We start from the raw sequence: 20,339 nt of genomic DNA, 5'->3' as shown, positions 1-20,339 counted from the left end.
CGCGCCACCAATCCCGCCGCCACCAAAGGTGGTTTAAACCACGTCGGCAGGATTGGCCTGTCAGCGGCGGGACTTAGGCCCATCGCGGGCCGGAGAATCGCCGCGGGGGGCCCGCTGATCGGCGCGGGAGGCACGCCGAGTGGCGGGGTGTGATTCCCGCTCCTGTCGATTCCCGGGAGAATTCCACCCCACATGTCAACCGCGGGGTCGGGAACTCGGCCCATCAGGGATGCAGCATTGGATGAGGGCCTTCAGGTAACACATCCTGAGGCCGTCCTAGTGACGTATGGCGCACCCCCATCCTGAGCACTCCCACTGTGAGCCTCCTCCTTCCTCTGAGCCTCCTCCACCCGGAGCCTCCTCCACCCGGAACCTCCTCCTTCCTCTGAGCCTCCTCCTTCCTCTGAGCCTCCTCCACCTGGAACCTCCTCCACCCAGACCCTCCTCCACCCGGAGCCTCCTCCACCCGGACCTTCCACCACCCTGACCCTCCTCCACCCGGATCCTCCTCCACCCGGAGCCTCCTCCACCCGGAGCCTCCTCCACCCGGAACCTCCTCCTTCCTCTGAGCCTCCTCCACCCAGAGCCTCCTCCTTCCTCTGAGCCTCCTCCACCCGGAGCCTCCTCCACCCAGACCCTCCTCCACCCGGAGCCTCCTCCACCCGGAGCCTCCTCCACCCGGACCCTCCACCACCCTGACCCTCCTCCACCCGGATCCTCCTCCACCTGGAGCCTCCTCCACCCGGAGCCTCCTCCACCCGGAGCCTCCTCCTTCCTCTGAGCCTCCTCCACCCGGAGCCTCCTCCACCCGGACCCTCCTCCACCCGGAGCCTCCTCCACCCGGACCCTCCACCACCCTGACCCTCCTCCACCCGGAGCCTCCTCCACCCGGAGCCTCCTCCACCCGGACCCTCCACCACCCTGACCCTCCTCCACCCGGACCCTCCTACACCCGGAGCCTCCTCCACCCGGAGCCTCCTCCACCCGGAGCCTCCTCCACCCCGACCCTCCTCCACCCAGACCCTCCTCCACCCCAAGCCTCCTCCACCCAGAGCCTCCTCCACCCAGAGCCTCCTCCACCCGACCCTCCTCCACCCCAAGCCTCCTCCACCCGAACCTCCTCCACCTGGAGCTTCCTCCACCCCGACCCTCCTCCACCCGACCCTCCTCCACCCAGACCCTCCTCCACCCGGAGCTTCCTCCACCCCGACCCTCCTCCACCCAGACCCTCCTCCACCCAGAGCTTCCTCCACCCCGACCCTCCTCCACCCCGACCCTCCTCCACCCCGACCCTCCTCCGTGGTTCAAACTCCACACACACCATTCCCCACCCCTCCACACCGGTGACAGCTCACCCTCGTTATCGAGGAGCACGTTTTCTGGCTTCAGGTCCCGATAAATAATCCTGCACTGGTGAAGGTGCTCCATGCCACAGACAATTTGGGCTGTGTAGAAACAAGCTCTGTCCTCATCAAAACCCGGGTTGTTTTCATCAACATTGTAGATGTGATATCTGGAGAGAGAGCAAATGAGAGGAGCAATAGCACAGGCATTGTTTGACAAAATAACATTCAAGAATGCGCAACTCACTAGATTACAGAGAAATGTATCGAATTTTCAGCACAAAAACAGACCCTTCGGCCCATCTTGTCTAACCTGTTGTTTGTGCTCCACATCAGCCTCCTCTTATCCTCCTTCAGCTCACCATATCAACAAAATCTACCATTTGTTTCTCTTTCATGATTTTGTTTTTTAAGCCTCCCTTTAAATCTATCTCTGTTATTTGATTCGACTACTCCCCGCAACAAGGATTTCTATATTCGAACCACTGCTATATATGACAAGTAAATCAGGCGAGGGATCCAACAGTGAACCCTCCAGGCTCCGACCTCCCTTGTAAACAGTGATCCACATTCTCCATGCAAGGACAACAGCCCTCCTCCACAAACAGGCTATCAAAGACTCCCCCAGACTGTGGCTGTGGTCACCCCGACCAGAAGGTTCCCCACATTACGAATGAGTGCAGCCACCCAGAATTAGTGGTAGAATTAATGGGAATCCACTTAACAAGCCACAGTGCAAGATATCACACACGAGAAGAAGGTTGTACTCTGTGTTTTCTTCTATTCTTTCAAGGGTTGTGGATGTCGTTGGCTAGGCCAGGATTTATCGGCCTTCAGAAGGTGGTGGTGAGCTGCCTTTTTGAACCGCTGCAGTCCCTGAGGTGTAGGCACACCCACTGTGCTGTTAGGGAGGGAGTTCCAGGATTTTGACCCAGTGAAGGAATGGCAGTATGTTTCCAAGTCAGGATGGTGAGTGACTTGGAGGAGAAACGCCAGGTGGTGGGGTTCTCAAGTATCTGCTGAATTTATATTCAGTCTACAGCAATAGATGGGAGAAGTCAAACATGTATACTCAAGCCTCCTATATTTGTATATAGTCTTATCTTCAAATAAAGAACCCGGATTATTATTTTACCCATCCTTGTCGTATAATTGCACATTTATATCGAATAGAAGAACATAACATAGTGGGCTGCATGGCTTTTGAACATTTGACTGGGAAATCTACAAGCCTTAACCCTTTCCACCTGCCGCAGGCCCAGTCTGACAGCTACATCCTTCTGGATTCAGCCAACTCAGTCAATCGTGATGATACCGAGCCACTCTTGGTGATGGACATTGACACCCCCTACCCAGAGTAGGGGAAGGATTTAGATTGGGGGAATGCTGATTTTATTAAAATATGGGAGGATCTGGCCAAAGTAGTAGACTGGGAGCAGCTACCTCTGGGTTAATCGACAGCAGAACAGTGGGGGGCATTGGCGAGAATACAGGTCCTACTTATTACCAGAAGGATGTGGATGCTATGGAGAGGGTACAGAATAGGTTTACCAAGGTGTTGCCTGGTATGGAGGGTATTAGCTATGAGGAGATGTTAGAAAAACTCGATTTGTTCTCACCGGAATGACGGAGGTTGAGGGGCACCCTGATAGAAGTCTCCAAAATTATGAAGGGCATGGACAGAGTGGATAGTCAGCAGCTTTTTCCCAGGGTGGAAAAGTCAATTACTAGGGGACATGGTTTAAGGTGCGAGGGGCAAAGTTTAGAGGAGATGTGCGAGGAAAGTTTTTTTACACAGAGGGTAGTGGGTGCCTGGAACTCGCTGCCAGTGGAGATGGTGGAAGCAGGGACAATAGTGACATTTGAGGGGCATCTTGACAAATGCATGAATAGGATGGGAATAGAGGGATACAGACCCCGGAATGTGAAGGTTTTTAGTTGAGCTGGGCAGCGTGGTCGGCGCAGGCTTGGAGGGCCGAAGGGCCTGTTTCTATGCTGTACGTTTCTTTGTTCTTTGTTAACCTCACTGCTGTAGGTCTGGAGTCACAGGTAGGCCAGACCAGCTAAGGATGGCAGATTTCCTTCCCTAAAGGACATTAGTGAAGCAGATGGGTTTTTACAACAATCGCTAATAGTTTAATTACCATTATTACCAAGGCTAGCTTTTTTATTTAATGAACTGAATTTATCTTCCCCCAGTCCCTATATTGGCATATCCACATGAACATTAGCTCAGGCTGCTAGATTCCTCATTCAAAAACATTGCTGTTCTATGTAAAGAAATTCCCTCTGAATTCCTTATTGGATTTAAGATTAAAGCAAATTACTGCGGATGCTGGAACCTGAAACAAAAACAGAAAATGCTGGACAATCTCAGCAGGTCTGACAAGTATCTGTGGAGAGGGAAGGGAGCTAACGTTTTCCTTCTGAGTGGCTCTTTGTCAAAGCTGGAGAGAGCTGGAAATAGGACGAACTTTGTACTGTTGTGGGAGGAGGGGGCGGGGAGGGGGGGGGGGTGAAGCAGTGAGACTGGATAGAGGGCCAGCAAATAGTGGAGATTGAGAAAGACAATGGGAATGTAAATAATGGTGATAATGACTAAGAAGGGTGCTGATAGGGGCAGATCAAGAGGTCGGAATGTGTTAATGGCAGAACAGGGATAAGGACAACTTGAAGCAGGGAAAAAATGGCCTTAGTGGGTGGGGAGGGGGCAGAGGAGACAATGGTGAGGAAAGACAGGTCGATGGAAGAAATGAAAATAAATGGATAGAAATAAAAATGGGGTGAAGATGGAGAAGAGACTTCACAGTTGGAAGTTGTTGAGCTCGATGTTAAGTCTGGAAGACTGTAAAGTGTCTAATTGGAAGATGAGGTGCTACCCAATTGCACCAGGCATTTTAAATTTATTAGCTTATTGGAATCGTTAACTACTGTCTTTTCACAATGACAGTGCTACTGTTCTATGCTGTGACCTCTTTTTTATATTTCCCACCTGGTGTGAGCCCACAGGGAGAATTGGGAGAGCAGTTTTGTAACAAAGTGGGGGGGGGGGGGGGGGGGGGGGGGGGGGGGGGGGGGGGGAGGCAGAATTCAATAGCAGAGGTTCAAAGACAAAAAGAGCAATAAAGACACCTACCATTTTGCAGGCTCTGCTGGTGTCAGCAATTGGGACTCCAAATCATTGGACTAGACCACGCCCATGGGCAAAAAAAGATTGTGCACGTTTAATAGGGCTTGGGCTGACAATTGGCAAGTTACATTTGCGCCGCACAAATGTCAGGCAATGACCATCTCCTACAAGAGAGGATCTAAGCACCACCTCTTGTCATTCAATGGCATTACCATCACTGAATCCCCCACAATCAACATCCTGGGGGTTATCATTGCTCAGAAACTGAACTGGACTAGTCACATTAATACTATGGCTACGAGGGCAGGTCAAAGGCTAGGAATCGTATGGCAAATAATCACCTCCTTATCCCCCAAAAGCCTGTCCTTCATCTACAAGGCACAAGTCAGGAGTGTAATGGAATACTTTCCACTTGTCTAGACGGGTTAACAACACTCAAGAAGCTCAACACGACCCAGGACAAAGCAGCCTGCTTGATTGCTCCTCCTTCCACAAGCATTCAAACCCTCCACCACTGATGAACAGCCGTGTGCACCATCTACAAGCTGCACTGCAGTAACTCACCAAGGTTCCTTAGACAACACCTTCCAAACCCACATCCACTACCATCTACAAGGACAAGAGCAGCAGATACCTGGGAACCCCACCACCTGGAGTTACTCACCATCCTGACTGGAAATATATGGCCCTGCCTTCACTGCCACTGGAGCAACGTCCTGGAACTCCCTCCCTAACAGCACTGTGGGTGTACCTACACATCAAGGACTGTAGCGGTTTAAGAAAGCAACTCATCACCACCTTCTGGAGGACAACTAGGGATGGCCGATAAATGCTGTCCAACCCGCGATGCCAAATTCCCATAAATGAATTTTAAAAAGACAATCCCAGGACTGTCAAATCTGAGCCTCCATCACCGCCATCACTGCCTTGGAGCCCATGGCCCCAGTTGTTTGTTAGTCATGACCCACAGTTAGGGAACCTCTCCTCTGTGGCCCTTGTCTTGGAGTCTCCCCCCCCCCCCCCATGAAATGGAAATACCTACTCTATCATTATTCCATCAAACTTCTTCATCATTTTAAAGATCTCTACCAGGTCACGTATTAGTCTCTTCTGTAGAAAAGTTCCCGCCAGTTAAGTCTTCCTGATGGCTGTAATCCCTCAGTTCAGTTCCTTTCATCTTTCTAAATTATTTTTTGCAATTTTTCCAGTGCTTCGATATCCTTCATATAATATGGAGACCAGAATTCTGCACAGCATTCTATGTGGTCTAACCAAAGTCTTCATATGTTTAACATAATCTCTCGGCTTTTCCATTTTATTGCTCTAAAAATTAACAATGAGCTGTGTTTAGATCTTTTATTAATTATGAAAAGGAACATATTTGGGTTTTACAATGTAGCAAAACTAATTGATCTATCTGGCTTGCTGTAGTCATGTGACCTTGGCCATGATCTAAGCTCTGTAAACTGCCACCCTACGCTCACTTCACTAAAGACTTCAGATTGGAAAGCACTGCAATCATTGAACCCAAAACCCAATTTCAGGAAGTGGAAATGAAATACAGATTTGAAATCCTGGAAAATCTGCAGAGAAGACACACTTCAGAAAGGCACACAGAAATGTTCAGGGCAGCACGGTGGCGCAAATGGTTAGCATGGTTGCCTCACGGCGCCGAGGTCCCAGGTTCGATTCCGGCTCTGGGTCACTGACCGTGTGGAGTTGGCACATTCTTCTGTGTTTGCCTGGGTTTCACCCCCCAACCCAAAAGATGTGCAGGGTAGGTGAATTGGCCACGCTAAATTACCCCTTAATTGGAAAAAAATTAATTGGACACTCTAAATTTATTTTAAAAAAAAGAAATGGTCAAATCTGGTAAAAAAAAATCTGCTTTAAAAAAGGGCAAGGAAGGGCAACACGGTGGCACAGTGGTTAACATTGCTGCCTACGGCGCTGAGGACCTGGGTTCGAATCCCGGGCCTGGGTCACTGTCCGTGTGGAGTTTGCACATTCTCCCCGTGTCTGCGTGGGTTTCACCCCCACAACCCAAAGATGTGCAGGGTAGGCGGATTGGCCATGCTAAAGTGCCCCTTAATTGGAAAAAATAATTGGGTACTCTAAATTTATTTTTTTTAAAAGGGCAAGGAGAAGCAAACGCGTACCGAAGGCAAGGCTACAAGTAAAATGGTGGGTGAGTGAACAAGGCTGTAAACCTTTCCCTCCCACTTCCTGTCAAAATGAAAGGTGATATGTGGCAGAACTGGCAGTTTTTCCACTTGCAATGGCAAAACTACGAGCTGGCAACAGGTTTGATTAACAAGCCAGAATTGATAAGATTAGCCATATTTGTAACACTGCTGGGAGGGATTGCTACCACCCTAAATCTATCCAACAAACAAAGAAAACAGACAACAGAGATTATGAAAGCCTTGAATGAATGCTCTGCGTTCAACACAAGAGTTCAAAGGAAAAGATAACCCATTGAACAGCACGTCACTGCAGTAACACAGTAAGCAGAATCATGTGAATTTGGACAGCTCAAAGATAATCTGATGAAAAATGGAATACTCTTTAGGCATTTGAGACCACTTAGTAGGAGAAAATCTCCTGAAAGAGGGGAAACTTAGGCTCAGGAAAACGATTGACGTGTGTCTAAATACAGTGCTTGTAAAACAAGGCTATTCCTGACCTCATTGTGCTTGCCTGCATTGGCATCATACTTTGACTAAACCTTGGTTGAAAAAAAAATAAAAGCAAATTACTGCGGATGTTGGAATCTGAAACGAAAGAGAAAATGCTGGAAAATCTCAGCAGGTCTGGCAGCATCTGTCGGGAGAGAAAAGAGCTAACGTTTCGAGTCCAAAGACTCTTTGTCAAAGCTCTTTTCTCTCCCTACAGATGCTGCCAGACCTGCTGAGGTTTTCCAGCATTTTCTCTTTCTAAACCTTGGTTGACTGGTTCGTGATATTTATCCATAATTAAAGTTTTTCCCCGGCTATACTTTCCTCCACGTCTCCTCCCCAATCTTCCATGTTGGCATGGTGCCTTTATCACCAAATTGCATCTTGCTGCCTTCCCCAGCTTATCTGACACTTTATCTTCTTGTTTCAAAGTTTGGCTTCTTACATCACTGTTGCCTCTCCTTTAAAACTTGTGGTATCTAGTACTTCCCCAACCTCTGTCCTGTGTCTCTCCACAGGATATTATCCTTCATCTTTCACTCTGATAGGCCTTGGCGATGTCAGCTTCTATCTCACCCCACCTTGCATTGATTTCCCTCCACTCCTGTTCTCCTTTGTTTGTTTCAACCTTGCTATCTATATTCTCAGCCACCCCTCAGTACTGCCATCCCATGTAGCCTCTCTACACACATGGTTGTGGTCACAGACAAAACCATCTGTGACTACTATCTTGTATCTGTCATCACTCATTTCCATTCTACTTTCCAAATCCACTCACTTTCTCATCTCCCCAAGAATCAATTCTCCTGCAAGTTACGTATAGTTGCACTTTCAAGCTCCCAAGTGCCCGGTCTTTGGACTTCCATTCATACTATTCCTGTAGCAATTCTACTCTACCCTTGATGCCATTGTTCCCATCAAAATATTTACTGCCTCCAATCCCAGTCTTTTCCACCTTCAGTCCTTCAAATTCAAGAGAGTAAATCAGAATACATAAGGTTTAGAACTGGTCTAGTCTACTGTTCCAGGAACATCCTGCAGAAAAAAGATAATCATTGACTTCTCTACTCCAATGCTAACTGGCTACTTAAATTCCTCTCTCTCCCTTGGCTCCTGCACCCTCATGGGCAGCATGGTAGCAGAGTGGGTAGCAGATTATTATTATTATAATAATTATAGGGTGGCATGTGGCGCAGTGGTTAGCACTGGGTCTGTGGTGCTGAGGACTCAGGTTCAAATCCTGGCCCTGGGTCACTGTCCGTGTGGAGTTTGCACATTCTCCCGATGTCTGCGTGGTTTCTCCCCACAACACAAAAATGTGCAGGTTAGGTGGATTAGTCACGTTAAATTGCCCCTTAATTGGGAAAAAAATATATTATAATAATAATTATTATTATCACCAACAATAAGTGCAAGGAGCTCATGGACATCTTTGTGACTAAGATTGAGATCATCTGCTTAGCTGCCTCTGCCGTTCCCTCCTCCCCCTCCCCCCCTTTCCTTTACCCACCATAGCCAATGGAAATGAATGCCTTGCTTCAGGTATTCTTCCCTTCCTCAACATAACCACCCAGCCTAGATCCACCACCCAGCCTACACCCCACAATTCATGAACGTTATGCTCCATCTCCCTTTCCACTCCAAAGTTTTTGAACATGATGTTGCATGAAAATTGGTGCCTACCTTTCTTAGAATTTGATGCTTCACTCTCTCCTATCAAACCTACATCCTTCCACAGCATCTTCGACAATGGTTTCTCTTCCTAAGCTCAGAGAGACAGGTTGTATGAATACACTATCAGCTGACTTAATGGAAGAAAAGGTGGTGATGGTTAACCTACAGGGCTGTAACTTGTCTTTCAGGTTGAGCTTTCGATCAGTATAGCAGTGTGTAGAACAGGTTGTAGTTCCATGATCTAGTCCCGAGTGTCAAAGGATCTTCTCAGGGTGCCACTTGCTAAAATGCAATGAAACTTCAGACCCACATAAGTAAATAATCTTTCTGGTCACCTTTCTCAATAGGTTAAAGTGCTCACTGTGAATTTGGGGTTTTCCTGGATGTATGAAGGAATTAACTGGAAATCAGAATAAAATGGCATTTGATGTACAGCATGACACACGGTAGTTTTTACTGTACAATCTGATTCCGTGCCACTTTATTGTCTTGCAAGCACAGTTTTTTAAAGTTAGTTGGTAATATGTAACCATATTAATGCAAAAGATTAATAATATCTTGCTGAACACAATTCTCACTGATGCTGAAACTGGATGCAAGCGGAAAGTGTGAGAGACTAAATGCAAGGCCCTTGTCTAACCTCATTAAACAGACATGCCCCAGAAATGCAGAGCAGGTGTTCAACTACCAGCCATTTCCAAATGAAGTTAGAGTGATAACATCATTGCAGGGAGATAAAAGCAGGAGCATGATTGGATTAACTTTAAAATACCCAAAACAGATTACATTCTGCAGAAAAACATGAACATTCACTGTTCAGAGTTTGTCACGTTCCTGGCCCTCTCTCAGACTAGAGATGTTTAAAAAGTTTCAGATGCACACTGTATAATCCTCTTCTGACTGACTCTTTGCTCTCCATGCCGGGATAATCTTCAAAATATCCAGGTATAGAATGGTGCCGAAAGTTCTTTAAACGGTAGAAGCCATCATAACTAACCCTGACTGTTGCACAAGGTTGAAAGGAGCAGCCACTGGTGTCAATTGGGAGCTTGTGTCCAGGTTTGCAGATGACACTAAGATGAGTGGTAAAGCGAAAGGTGCAGAGGACACTGGAAGTCTGCAGAGGGATTTGGATAGGTTAAGTGAATGGGCTAGGGTCTGGCAGATGGAATGCAATGTTGACAAATGTGAGGTTATCCATTTTGGTAGGAATAACAGCAAACGGGATTATTATTTAAACGATAAAATATTAAAGCATGCCGCTGTGCAGAGAGACCTGGGTGTGCTAGTGCATTAGTCACAGAAAGTTGGTTTGCAGGTGCAACAGGTCATTAAGAAGGCAAATGGAATTTTGTCCTTCATTGCTAGAGGGATGGAGTTTAAGACTAGGGAGGTTATGTTGCAATTGTATCAGGTGTTAGTGAGGCCACACCTGGAGTATCGTGTTCAGTTTTGGTCTCCTTACTTGAGAAAGGACGTACTGGCACTGGAGGGTGTGCAGAGGAGATTCACTAGGTTAATCCCAGAGCTGAAGGGGTTGGATTATGAGGAGAGGTTGAGTAGACTGGGACTGTACTCGTTGGAATTTAGAAGGATGAGGGGGGATCTTATAGAAACATTTAAAATTATGAAGGGAATAGATAGGATAGATGCGGGCAAGTTGTTTCCACTGGCGGGTGAAAGCAGAACTAGGGGACATAGCCTCAAAATAAGGGGAAGTAGATTTAGGACTGAGTTTAGGAGGAACTTCTTCACCCAAAGGGTTGTGAATCTATGGAATTCCTTGCCCAGAGAAGCAGTTGAGGCTCCTTCATTAAATGTTTTTAAGGTAAAGATAGATAGTTTTTGGGCAGCACGGTGGCACAGTGATTAGCACAACTGCCTACGGCTCTGAGGACCCGGGTTCAAATCCTGACCCTGGATCACTGTCCGTGTGGAGTTTGCACATTCTCCCCGTGTCTGCGTGGGTTTCACCCCCACAACCCAAAGATGTGCAGGATAGGTAGATTGGCCATGCTAAATTGCCCCTTAATTGGAAAAAATAATTGGGTACTCTAAATTTATTAAAAAAAAGAAAAAAAAAAAGATAGATAGTTTTTTGAAGAATAAAGGGATTAAGGGTTATGGTGTTCGGGCCGGAAAGTGGAGCTGAGTCCACAAAAGATCAGCCATGATCTCATTGAATGGCGGAGCAGGCTCGAGGGGCCAGATGGCCTACTCCTACTCCTAGTTCTTATGTTCTTATGTTCTTTAATGACAGAAAACATGGAGAAGACTTTGAATGCGTTTTGGACCGGAGAGTTCAGATATGGAGTGCTCACCTGAGGAATCAAGTCTCGAAGAGAACATGCCAGAAAAAGAAAGGGGCAAGAGTGAGCAAATTGAAGGTGTCCTATTGGTATGTGTTTGTTTGTATGTATTATATATGTATGTGCATATGCATGTATCTGTGATATGTATGTGTCCGGAACATAACGTTTTACTGTCGCCTCTGACAACAGCATGAAAATCACTAAAAAATTTACTTTGAAAGCAGAAATCCAACTACAACCCTAGGGCGACACAGTAGCAGCATGGTTAGCGCTGTTGCTTCACAGCACCAGGGACTCAGGTTTGATTCTGGCTTGGGTCGTTGTCTCTGTGGAGTCTGCACGTTCCCCCCATGTCTACATGGGTCTCCTCCAGGTGCTACGGTTTCATTGAACATAGAACATACAGTGCAGAAGGAGGCCATTCGGCCCATCAGGTCTGCACCGACCCACTTAAGCCCTCACTTTCACCCTATCCCCATAACCCAATAACCCCGCCTAACCTTTTTGGTCACTAAGGGCAATTTATCATGACCAATCCACCTAACCTGTACATCCCTAGACACTAAGGGGAAATTTAGCATGGCCAAGCCACCTAACCAGCACATCTTTGGACTGCGGGTGGAAACTGGAGCACCCGGAGGAAACCCACACAGACACGGGGAGAACGTTCAGACTCCACACATTCACCCAAGGCGGAATTGAACCCAGGTCCCTGGTGCTGTGAGGCAATAGTGTGAACCACTGTGCCACTGTGCTGTTCCGTAAAGCCTATGGGTGGCAAATGGTTTGTTACTGTTACAATGTTAACTGGAAGAGTACCAAGTGGCACTGGTGTGTCGTGCAACATAATGACCACCACAGACCTGAGCAAAGTAGTTGACCTCGGTTATCCGAAAATGAAGCACTCACAAACGAAGTTGAGGCTATATGATGGCACAATACTCACACCCGAGAGAACAAATTAGTCTGAGAGTCTAATGCAATGGAAAGACGGAAGAATTAAAGTTCTATATCAGTGTTGATCAAACTTTTTTTTCCCGTGACCCACTTTTACCAACTGGCCAGCCTTCGGGACCCACACTTGCCAACCTTTGCGACCCACACCGACCGACCTTCGTGACCCACACCAACTGACCTTCGTAACCCATGCCAACCAACCTTCGTGACTCACACCGACCGGCCTTTGCGACTGATGCCGGCCAACCTTCATGACCCACAATTATTTCTTATCTTTAATGTGCCAGGTGAGCCTGCTTGGGCTTCACGATCTCACTTACTTTGTCACTCGATGTTACATTTTTTCTAAGGACTTCAGCTGATGATTTAAGTTCTCACTGCGTCCATTTAAAAATATCAAGAGGCTTGTCCTCGAACTCACCATGCTTAGTCTTCAAATGCCTTTGAAGTTTTGAGGGTTTTAAACTTTCATTTACCAGTACTTCCAGGCATATAACACACATGTACTTTGCATTCTGATTTGCATTGACACAATCAACAAATCCACACCTCAAGAAATCATTTTTATACTGCTTTGTTCCCAATTCCATTTTTTCTTTGTTGGATATTCATCAGAGACCCTAGAGCTCACACCGGCACTACTTGGTCCTTCTCTGGAATTTCCGGAGCACTCACACCATCATTGCTATGTCCTGCTGTGGACTCTCTTGAGCAGCTCTCTCCAGCAGATTTAGTTGTGAGATTCTGGCCTGTTTGTGTCTGGCCCTCTCTTCCTTATTATGAAACAATCCATTTTAATTTCTTCTTGCTTTCTGGCAGCTACGAAATGAAGGAATCTCTTTTCAGTGATTTTGCGCCCAGAGCATGTGACATCAGTGTACGGAGCACGTGACCTGTTCTCTGCCACCATTTCTGGCAAGAAGACGTCATCAACTTTTTCAAAAATCTGCTCCTGGGACAGTGCACTGATGTCCAGAGGAGGTGATCTGCCCCAACGGGCTCTTCGCAATGCTACATCCAGTTGAGGGGACAGGCATGCATGGGGTAGCTGGCATTCTTGAAAGAAAGTTGTGGCCGTCAATTTTAAAAACCGAACGCGGCATTAGGCACTTGTTCCCACGATCGGGAAAGGTGCAACTGATTACTCTGTGACCCTCCCGATAACCACCCGCGACCCACCTGCGGGTCACGACCCTAAGTTTGAAAATTACTGTTCCTTCATCACAATCGCTGGTCAGAGAGAAGCAATCTCACCAGCGGTACTGAGTACAGAACTACCATCAATCCCAGAGGACCACATGTCCCCAGCGACAGCAATGGAACAACAAGAGGTAACAAGGCAATATCACCCAGACAACATGCATGCATATCAGAAAAAGACCTGCACCATTTAAAGACTATCGGCGCGATCTACCATCCGCATTGCCCCGAACTGGGGCGCGATGCAGCTGGTTGAAGTCAGTGGAGGCCACCGCCCAGCTTCCAGACAGATGTTGTGCCTTACAAGATCTAATCAGATCTCGCGAGGCTTCACGGTCTGGGTCCCGCCCACAATGGGCAGGACCTAGTCTCGGATGGCTAAGTGGGTTTAAGAACCCACTTTACCATGCCGATGCTGGATCTAACTGGCTCCTGGCATCGACTGACCACCCCAGGGAGACCCCAGCCGGGCGTCCATTATTACTGGTCCACCCAAACCTGGCATGTGGGAACTCGCCACCAGAGACGGGGGGGGGGGGGGGGGGAACATGCAGCCTAAAACGCCACTTAGAACCATTTCCGTTATGTGTGCAAGGCAAGTGTAGTCACTGACTAGTAGAACAAACATGTTAATGCATGAGAGAATTAACTCCTTTTCATAATGAATAAAAGATCCAGCCATCCCCCTTTTCCTAATGAACAGAAGACTGATTAGCATGCTCAGTCATGTGTAGCGGTGAGTTAACCAAGTTATGTACTATTCTCATGCATTGAACTGAAAGTCTCCATAGTCCCAGATGACCATCGGCTGCTTTCCCCTTTGAGAGAGAGAGCTGACTGGTGGTGATTTAACCTGAGGGTTACCACACCTCAGGCGAGGGCAAAGATCTTTTATTCATTATGAAAAGGAGGATGTTTGGGTTTTGAGATGCAACATGTCAACCATCAGTTCAGTAGAGGCATTCACTGAGAAAGCACTGCTGCCTTTGAATGTGAAACACTCGGTGTACACATTTTCAGGATGTGTTAACCTTCTTCAATACCTCAAATAATTTGGGAAGCTCTTGTCCATTTACTTCCCAAGGAATAGGAGCCTCCTTATTCTTGCTCTCAAATTGGAAAAAAAATTGGATATTGTAAATTTATTTTTAAAAATGTGCCACCGTGTGCTGAGGGAGAGAGAGGGGTACGGAAAGTGTCCAACATTGCCATAGCTTGCTGACAGTTGTGCCGCTGGCCAGGGGGCTGGCGGGAGTAGCGGAATGTGGCCAGTAGGTGGGCTGTGGGGTTGGGGTGGACAAGCATGGAACACCTTTGCCGCAACCTGCAAGGCAGCCATGCAGCTGCACATGCCACTGCCCACTGTGAACCTACGGCCATTGGTCGCATGGGTTTCCCTCAGGGCACCCCTCCTTGGTTCCCTTTGGCCCCAGCCGACTCATCAGTGGGATTGGGGAAACTACAGCACAACCAGTGCCATCTTGTTGGCTGGGTTGGTGTGGGGAATGAAGTGTGTATATGCGGCTGCAGCTTGTCAGCCTCCCGTGTGTCAATCACAGACCCAGAGTTCTCCTTGGAATCAATTGTGTTCCACGTGGCGACTGCTAGCCCCTCCCCAGTCGCTGAATCAGTCCAGGTACGGTGCTCCACGAATCCTGCCCCGGTGTCAACATTAGCCTCAGGAGCGGAGAATTCCGTCATTTATCCTGAACTTGCCATGTTGTCTGGAAGGACTGGTTTGAACTGCTTCTGTTCAACATCACATCAACACAGCCATGAAATGGGGCACTCCCAGAACACACCCGAACAGGTGCCAGAATGTGGCGACTAGGGGCTTTTCACAGTAACCTCATTGCAGTGTTAATGTATGCCTACTTGGGACAATAATAAAGATTATAAAGATTATATTACATCCACTGCATTATCCATATCTATCCATTTGTTACTACAATGTGAACAAATTGGAGATAGCTTGAAGCCATAGGGATCACTATAAATTGAAGTCTTCTCATTAGTTGCACAAATTGGTCTGAGATTTCGTATCAATCAATCATTTATCAATCAATTCCTGTCCACCTTTCTGCTTTTGCTGGCAGTGTTTGGTCATGTTTGTTGTTATTTGTTTCCCATTCTATTTTTCCCTGCTGGGCCGGGTGATGTCAAGGGAGTGGGGTCGGTACTTGGAGTTGGAATCCTGTCAGCCCGTTGTGGTCTGCACCTTCTGTGGGAACAATGTACTTCAGCGGGTGTGTAGATATCAATTCATCCACCCATCAGACACCCCTTATCTAAAGCCAATGGGTGTATCATGGACGGCTCTCTGATATTGCGCATTTTATACCCACCAGGTTCCTGTCCTTGTTCCCTCCCAGTAGGCCTCAGGACGAATGGAACCTGCCCCAATTTGCTGCTTTCTCATCCTTCCTTGTTCAGTGACTGATCTCCAATAAGTTGCTGTCTGCAGGTGAAATTCAAGCTGCGTGGGAACGTAGGTTGGAATAATTAGGGGATGGTTGGGGCACCCCCCGAAAACCATGTCAGCATGGAGCCGTCATGCTTCACGCCAACCTGTCCTGCAGTTATAAAGCACTGTTGAGCAAACTAATGGCATTGGAGTGGGACATGGGATCAAATCCCACCATGGCACCTCACTGAATTCAAATTCAATAAATAATTCTGGAATTTAAAGCTACTCATTAATGGTGGCCATGCACCTATCATCAATTGTTGTGGAAATCCATCTAATTCATTAATGTCCTTTAGGGAAGGAAATCTGCCATCCTTACCTGGTCTGGCCTACATGTGACTTCAGATCCACAACATAGAATCATAGAATATCTACAGTGCAGAAGCAGACCATTCGGCCCATCGAGTTTGCACCGACCGTTTGAAAGAACACCTCCACCCTATCCCCGCAACCCCCAATTAACCTTTGCACACTGAGGAGCAATTTAGCATGGCCAATTCACCTCACCTGCACACCTTTGGACTGTGGGAGGAAACTGGGGCACCTGGAGGAAACCCATGCAGACACAGGGAGAATGTGCAGACACCACACAGAACGTCACCCAAGGCCGGAATCAAACCCAGGGTCCTGGAGCTGTGAGGCAACAGTGTTAACCAATGTGTGGCCATGCCACCCCGCAAAGTGGTTGACTCTTTACACCCTTTGAAAGGCCGAGCGAGACACTCAGTTCAAGGACAATTAAGGATTGGCAACAAATGCTGGTCTTGCCAGTGACGTCCACATCGCAAGGAAAAAAAGAAGAGTATTGTCATGGCCAACATTCACCCCTCAGCAAGCATCACTAAAACAGATTAGCAGCTCAGTCATTTCATTGGTTATTTGTTGGACCTTGATTTGTGCTAATTGGATGCTCTGTTTGTCTCCAGAAGATCGATTAATTGTGAACCTCTGTGATGACCCAGTGACATGAATTTCCTCTCTATTCCTGTTTCTTAGACCTTGTTTGAGTGAGGAGAGTGTTTACCTCAAATCTCCTCCGTTCATGATGGTCATCACTAGGCACAGCTCTTCTTTGGTCTGGAAGGCGTAAGCTAGGGAGACAATGAATCGAGTGTGTACCCTGGCAAGGATCCTTTGTTCCACCATAGCACCCTGAAAAATAAAGACCAACCTGATTAGCCCATGGGTTTCAGTCACTGCACTTAGAATTCAATTCCAGACAATTCCGACAATGCAGAATAATAATCTAATAATAATAATCGCTTATTGTCACTAGTAGGCTTCAATGAAGTTACTGTGAAAAGCACCAAGTCGCCATATTCCGGCGCCTGTTCGGGAGGCTGGCACGGGAATTGAACCAGCGCTGCTGGCCTTGTTCTGTATTACAAGCCATCTGTTTAGCCCACTGTGCTAAACCAGCCCAGAGGAGGCCATTCGGCCCATCGAGTCTGCACCATCCCTTTGAAAGTGCTCTTCACCACATCCTGCGCTGTTCCGGTAAGCAGTGACTGAGTTACAGTATACAGCAACCCAGCTACACTCTGTACACAGTGACTGAGGTACAGTATACAACAACCCAGCGACACTCTGTACACAGTGACTGAGTTACAGTATACAGCAACCCAGCTACACTCTGTACACAGTGACTGATTTACAGTATACAACAACCCAGCTATACTCTGTACACAGTGACTGAGTTACAGTATACAACAACCCAGCTACACTCTGTACACAGTGACTGGGTTACAGTATACAACAACCCAGCTGCACTCTGTACACAGTGACTGAGTTACAATATACAACAACCCAGCTACACTCTGTACACAGGGACTGAGATACAGTATACAGCAACCCAGCTACACTCTGTACACAGTGACTGAGTTACAGTATACAGCAACCCAGCTACACTCTGTACACAGTGACTGAGTTACAGAATACAGCAACCCAGCTAAACTCTGTACACAGCGACTGAGTTACAGAATAGAGCAACCCAGCTACACTCTGTACACAGTGACTGATTTACAGTATACAACAACCCAGCTAAACTCTGTACACAGTGACTGATTTACAGTATACAACAACCCAGCTACACTCTGTACACAGTGACTGAGTTACAGTATACAACAACCCAGCTAAACTCTGTACACAGTGACTGAGTTACACAATACAGCTACCCAGCGACACTCTGGACACAGTGACTGATTTACAGTATACAGCAACCCAGCTGCACTCTGTACACAGTGACTGAGTTACAGTATACAACAACCCAGCTACACTCTGTACACAGTGACTGAGTTACAGTATACAACAACCCAGCTACACTCTGTACACAGTGACAGATTTACAGTATACAACAACCCAGCTGCACTCTTTACACAGTGACTGAGTTACAGTATACAACAACCCAGCTACACTCTGTAGGCAGTGACTGCTTTACAGTATACAACAACCCAGCTACACTCTGTACACAGTGACTGAGTTACAGTATACAACAACCTAGCTACAGTCTGTACACAGTGACTGAGTTACAGTATACAGCAACCCAGCTACACTCTGTACACAGTGACTGAGTTACAGTATGCAGCAAGCCAGCTACACTCTGTACACAGTGACTGAGTTACAGAATACAGCAACTCAGCTACACTCTGTACACAGTGACTGAGTTACATTATACAACAACCCAGCTACACACTGTACACAGTGACTGAGTTACAGTATACAACAACCCAGCTACACTCTGTACACAGTGACTGAGTTACAGTATACAACAACCCAGCTACACTCTGTACACAGTGACTGAGTTACAGTATACAACAACCCAGCTACACTCTGTACACAGTGACTGAGTTACAGTATACAACAACTCAGCAGCACTCTGTACACAGTGACTGAGTTACAGAAGCGGGGAGAGAGGAGCAGCAGCGGTGGGAGGAGCAGCAGCGGGGAGAGAGGGGCAGCAGCGGGGGCAGAGAAGCATCAAAGTGTGGGGGGGGGAGAGGAGCAGTAGCGGGAGAGAGGATCAGCAGCGGTGGGAGGAGCAGCAGCGGGGAGAGTGGGGCAGCAGCGGGGGGAGAGGACCAGCAGCGGGGAGAGAGGGACAGCAGCGGGGGGAGAGAAGCATCAAAGTGGGGGGGGGGGGGGGGGGGAGGAGAGGAGCAGCAGCGGGGAGAGGGGAGCAGCAGCGGGGGAAGTGGAGCGGCAGCGGGGAGAGAGGAGCAGCAGCGGGGAGCGAGGAGCAGCAGCGGGGAGAGAGGAGCAGCGTCGGGGAGAGAGGAGCAGCAGCGGGGAGAGAGGAGCAGCAGCGGGGTAGCGAGGAGCAGCAGCGGGGAGAGAGGAGCAGCAGCGGGGAGAGAGGAGCAGCAGCGGGGGGAGAGGAGCAGTAGCTCGGGGAGAGGAGCAGCAGCGGGGGGAGAGGAGCAGCAGCGGGGAGATGGGAGTAGCAGCGGGGGGAGAGGAGCAGCAGCGGGGGGAGAGGAGCATCAAAGTGGGGGAGGGGGAGAGGAGAGGAGCAGCAGCGGGGGGAAGTGGAGCAGCAGCGGGGAGAGAGGAGCAGCAGCGGGGAGCGAGGAGCAGCAGCGGGGAGAGAGGAGCAGCATCGGGGAGAGAGGAGCAGCAGCGGGGAGAGAGGAGCAGCAGCGGGGAGCGAGGAGCAGCAGCGGGGAGAGAGGAGCAGCAGCGGGGAGAGAGGAGCAGCAGGCGGGGGGAGAGGAGCAGTAGCTCGGGGAGAGGAGCAGCAGCGGGGGGAGAGGAGCAGCAGCGGGGAGATGGGAGTAGCAGCGGGGGGAGAGGAGCAGCAGCGGGGGGAGAGGAGCAGCAGCGGGGGGAGAGAGGAGCAGCAGCGGGGGGAGAGGAGCAGCAGCGGGGGGAGAGAGGAGCAGCAGCGGGGGGAGAGAGGAGCAGCATCGGGGGAGAGAGGAGCAGCAGCGGGGGGAGAGGACCATCTGCGGGGAGAGAGGAGCAGCAACGGGGAGAGGAGCAGCAGCGAGGAGAGAGGAGCAGCAGCGGGGGGGAGAGAGGAGCAGCAGTGGGGAGAGAGGAGCAGCAGCGGGGGGAGAGGAGCAGCAGCGGGGTGAGGGGAACAGCAGCGGGGGGAGAGGAGCAGCAACGGGGAGAGAGGAGCAGCTGCGGGGAGGGGGGAGCAGCAGCGGGGGGAGAGAGGAGCAGCAGCGGGGGGGAGAGGAGCAGCAGCGGGGAGAAGGAGCAGCAGCGGGAAGAGAGGGGCAGCAACAGCGGGAAGAGAGGACCAGCAGCGGGGAGAGAGAAGCAGCAGCGGGGGTAGGGGAGCAGCAGCGGGGAGAGAGGGGCAGCAGCGGGGAGAGGAGAGGCAGCGGGGGGGGGAGAGGAACAGCAGCGTTGAGAGAGGGGCAGAAGCGGGGAGAGAGGGGCAGGAGCGGGGAGAGGAGAGGCAGCGGGGGGAGAGGAGCAGCAGCGGGGGGAGAGGAGCAGCAGCGGGGAGAGTGGAGCAGTGGGGAGAGAGGAGCAGCAGCGGGGAGAGAGGAGCAGCAGCGGGGGGAAAGGAGCAGCAGCGTGGGGAGAGGAACAGCAGCGTGGGGAGAGGAACAGCAGCGTTGAGAGAGA

The 20,339-nt window shown here is 49.1% G+C and overlaps 1 protein-coding gene across 1 annotated transcript in view; it reads right to left on the bottom strand.

Annotated features, from left to right (window-relative positions):
- Positions 1-20,339, bottom strand: part of grk1a (G protein-coupled receptor kinase 1 a) — a 105,871-nt gene that overhangs the window by 17,608 nt on the left and 67,924 nt on the right. The window contains exons 2-3 of the mRNA XM_038802753.1: positions 16,786-16,913; positions 1,356-1,513 (exon numbers count right to left, since the gene is read on the bottom strand). Coding sequence (XP_038658681.1) covers positions 1,356-1,513; positions 16,786-16,913 — 286 coding nt within the window. The remainder of the gene's footprint in view (positions 1-1,355; positions 1,514-16,785; positions 16,914-20,339) is intronic.

The sequence above is a fragment of the Scyliorhinus canicula genome, chromosome 7, assembly GCF_902713615.1.
Source record: "Scyliorhinus canicula chromosome 7, sScyCan1.1, whole genome shotgun sequence".
In the NCBI taxonomy this organism is placed as follows: Eukaryota; Metazoa; Chordata; class Chondrichthyes; order Carcharhiniformes; family Scyliorhinidae; genus Scyliorhinus; species Scyliorhinus canicula.
The sequence above is the reverse complement of the archived record's forward strand: the minus strand, read 5'-3'. Positions and strand labels throughout refer to the sequence as shown.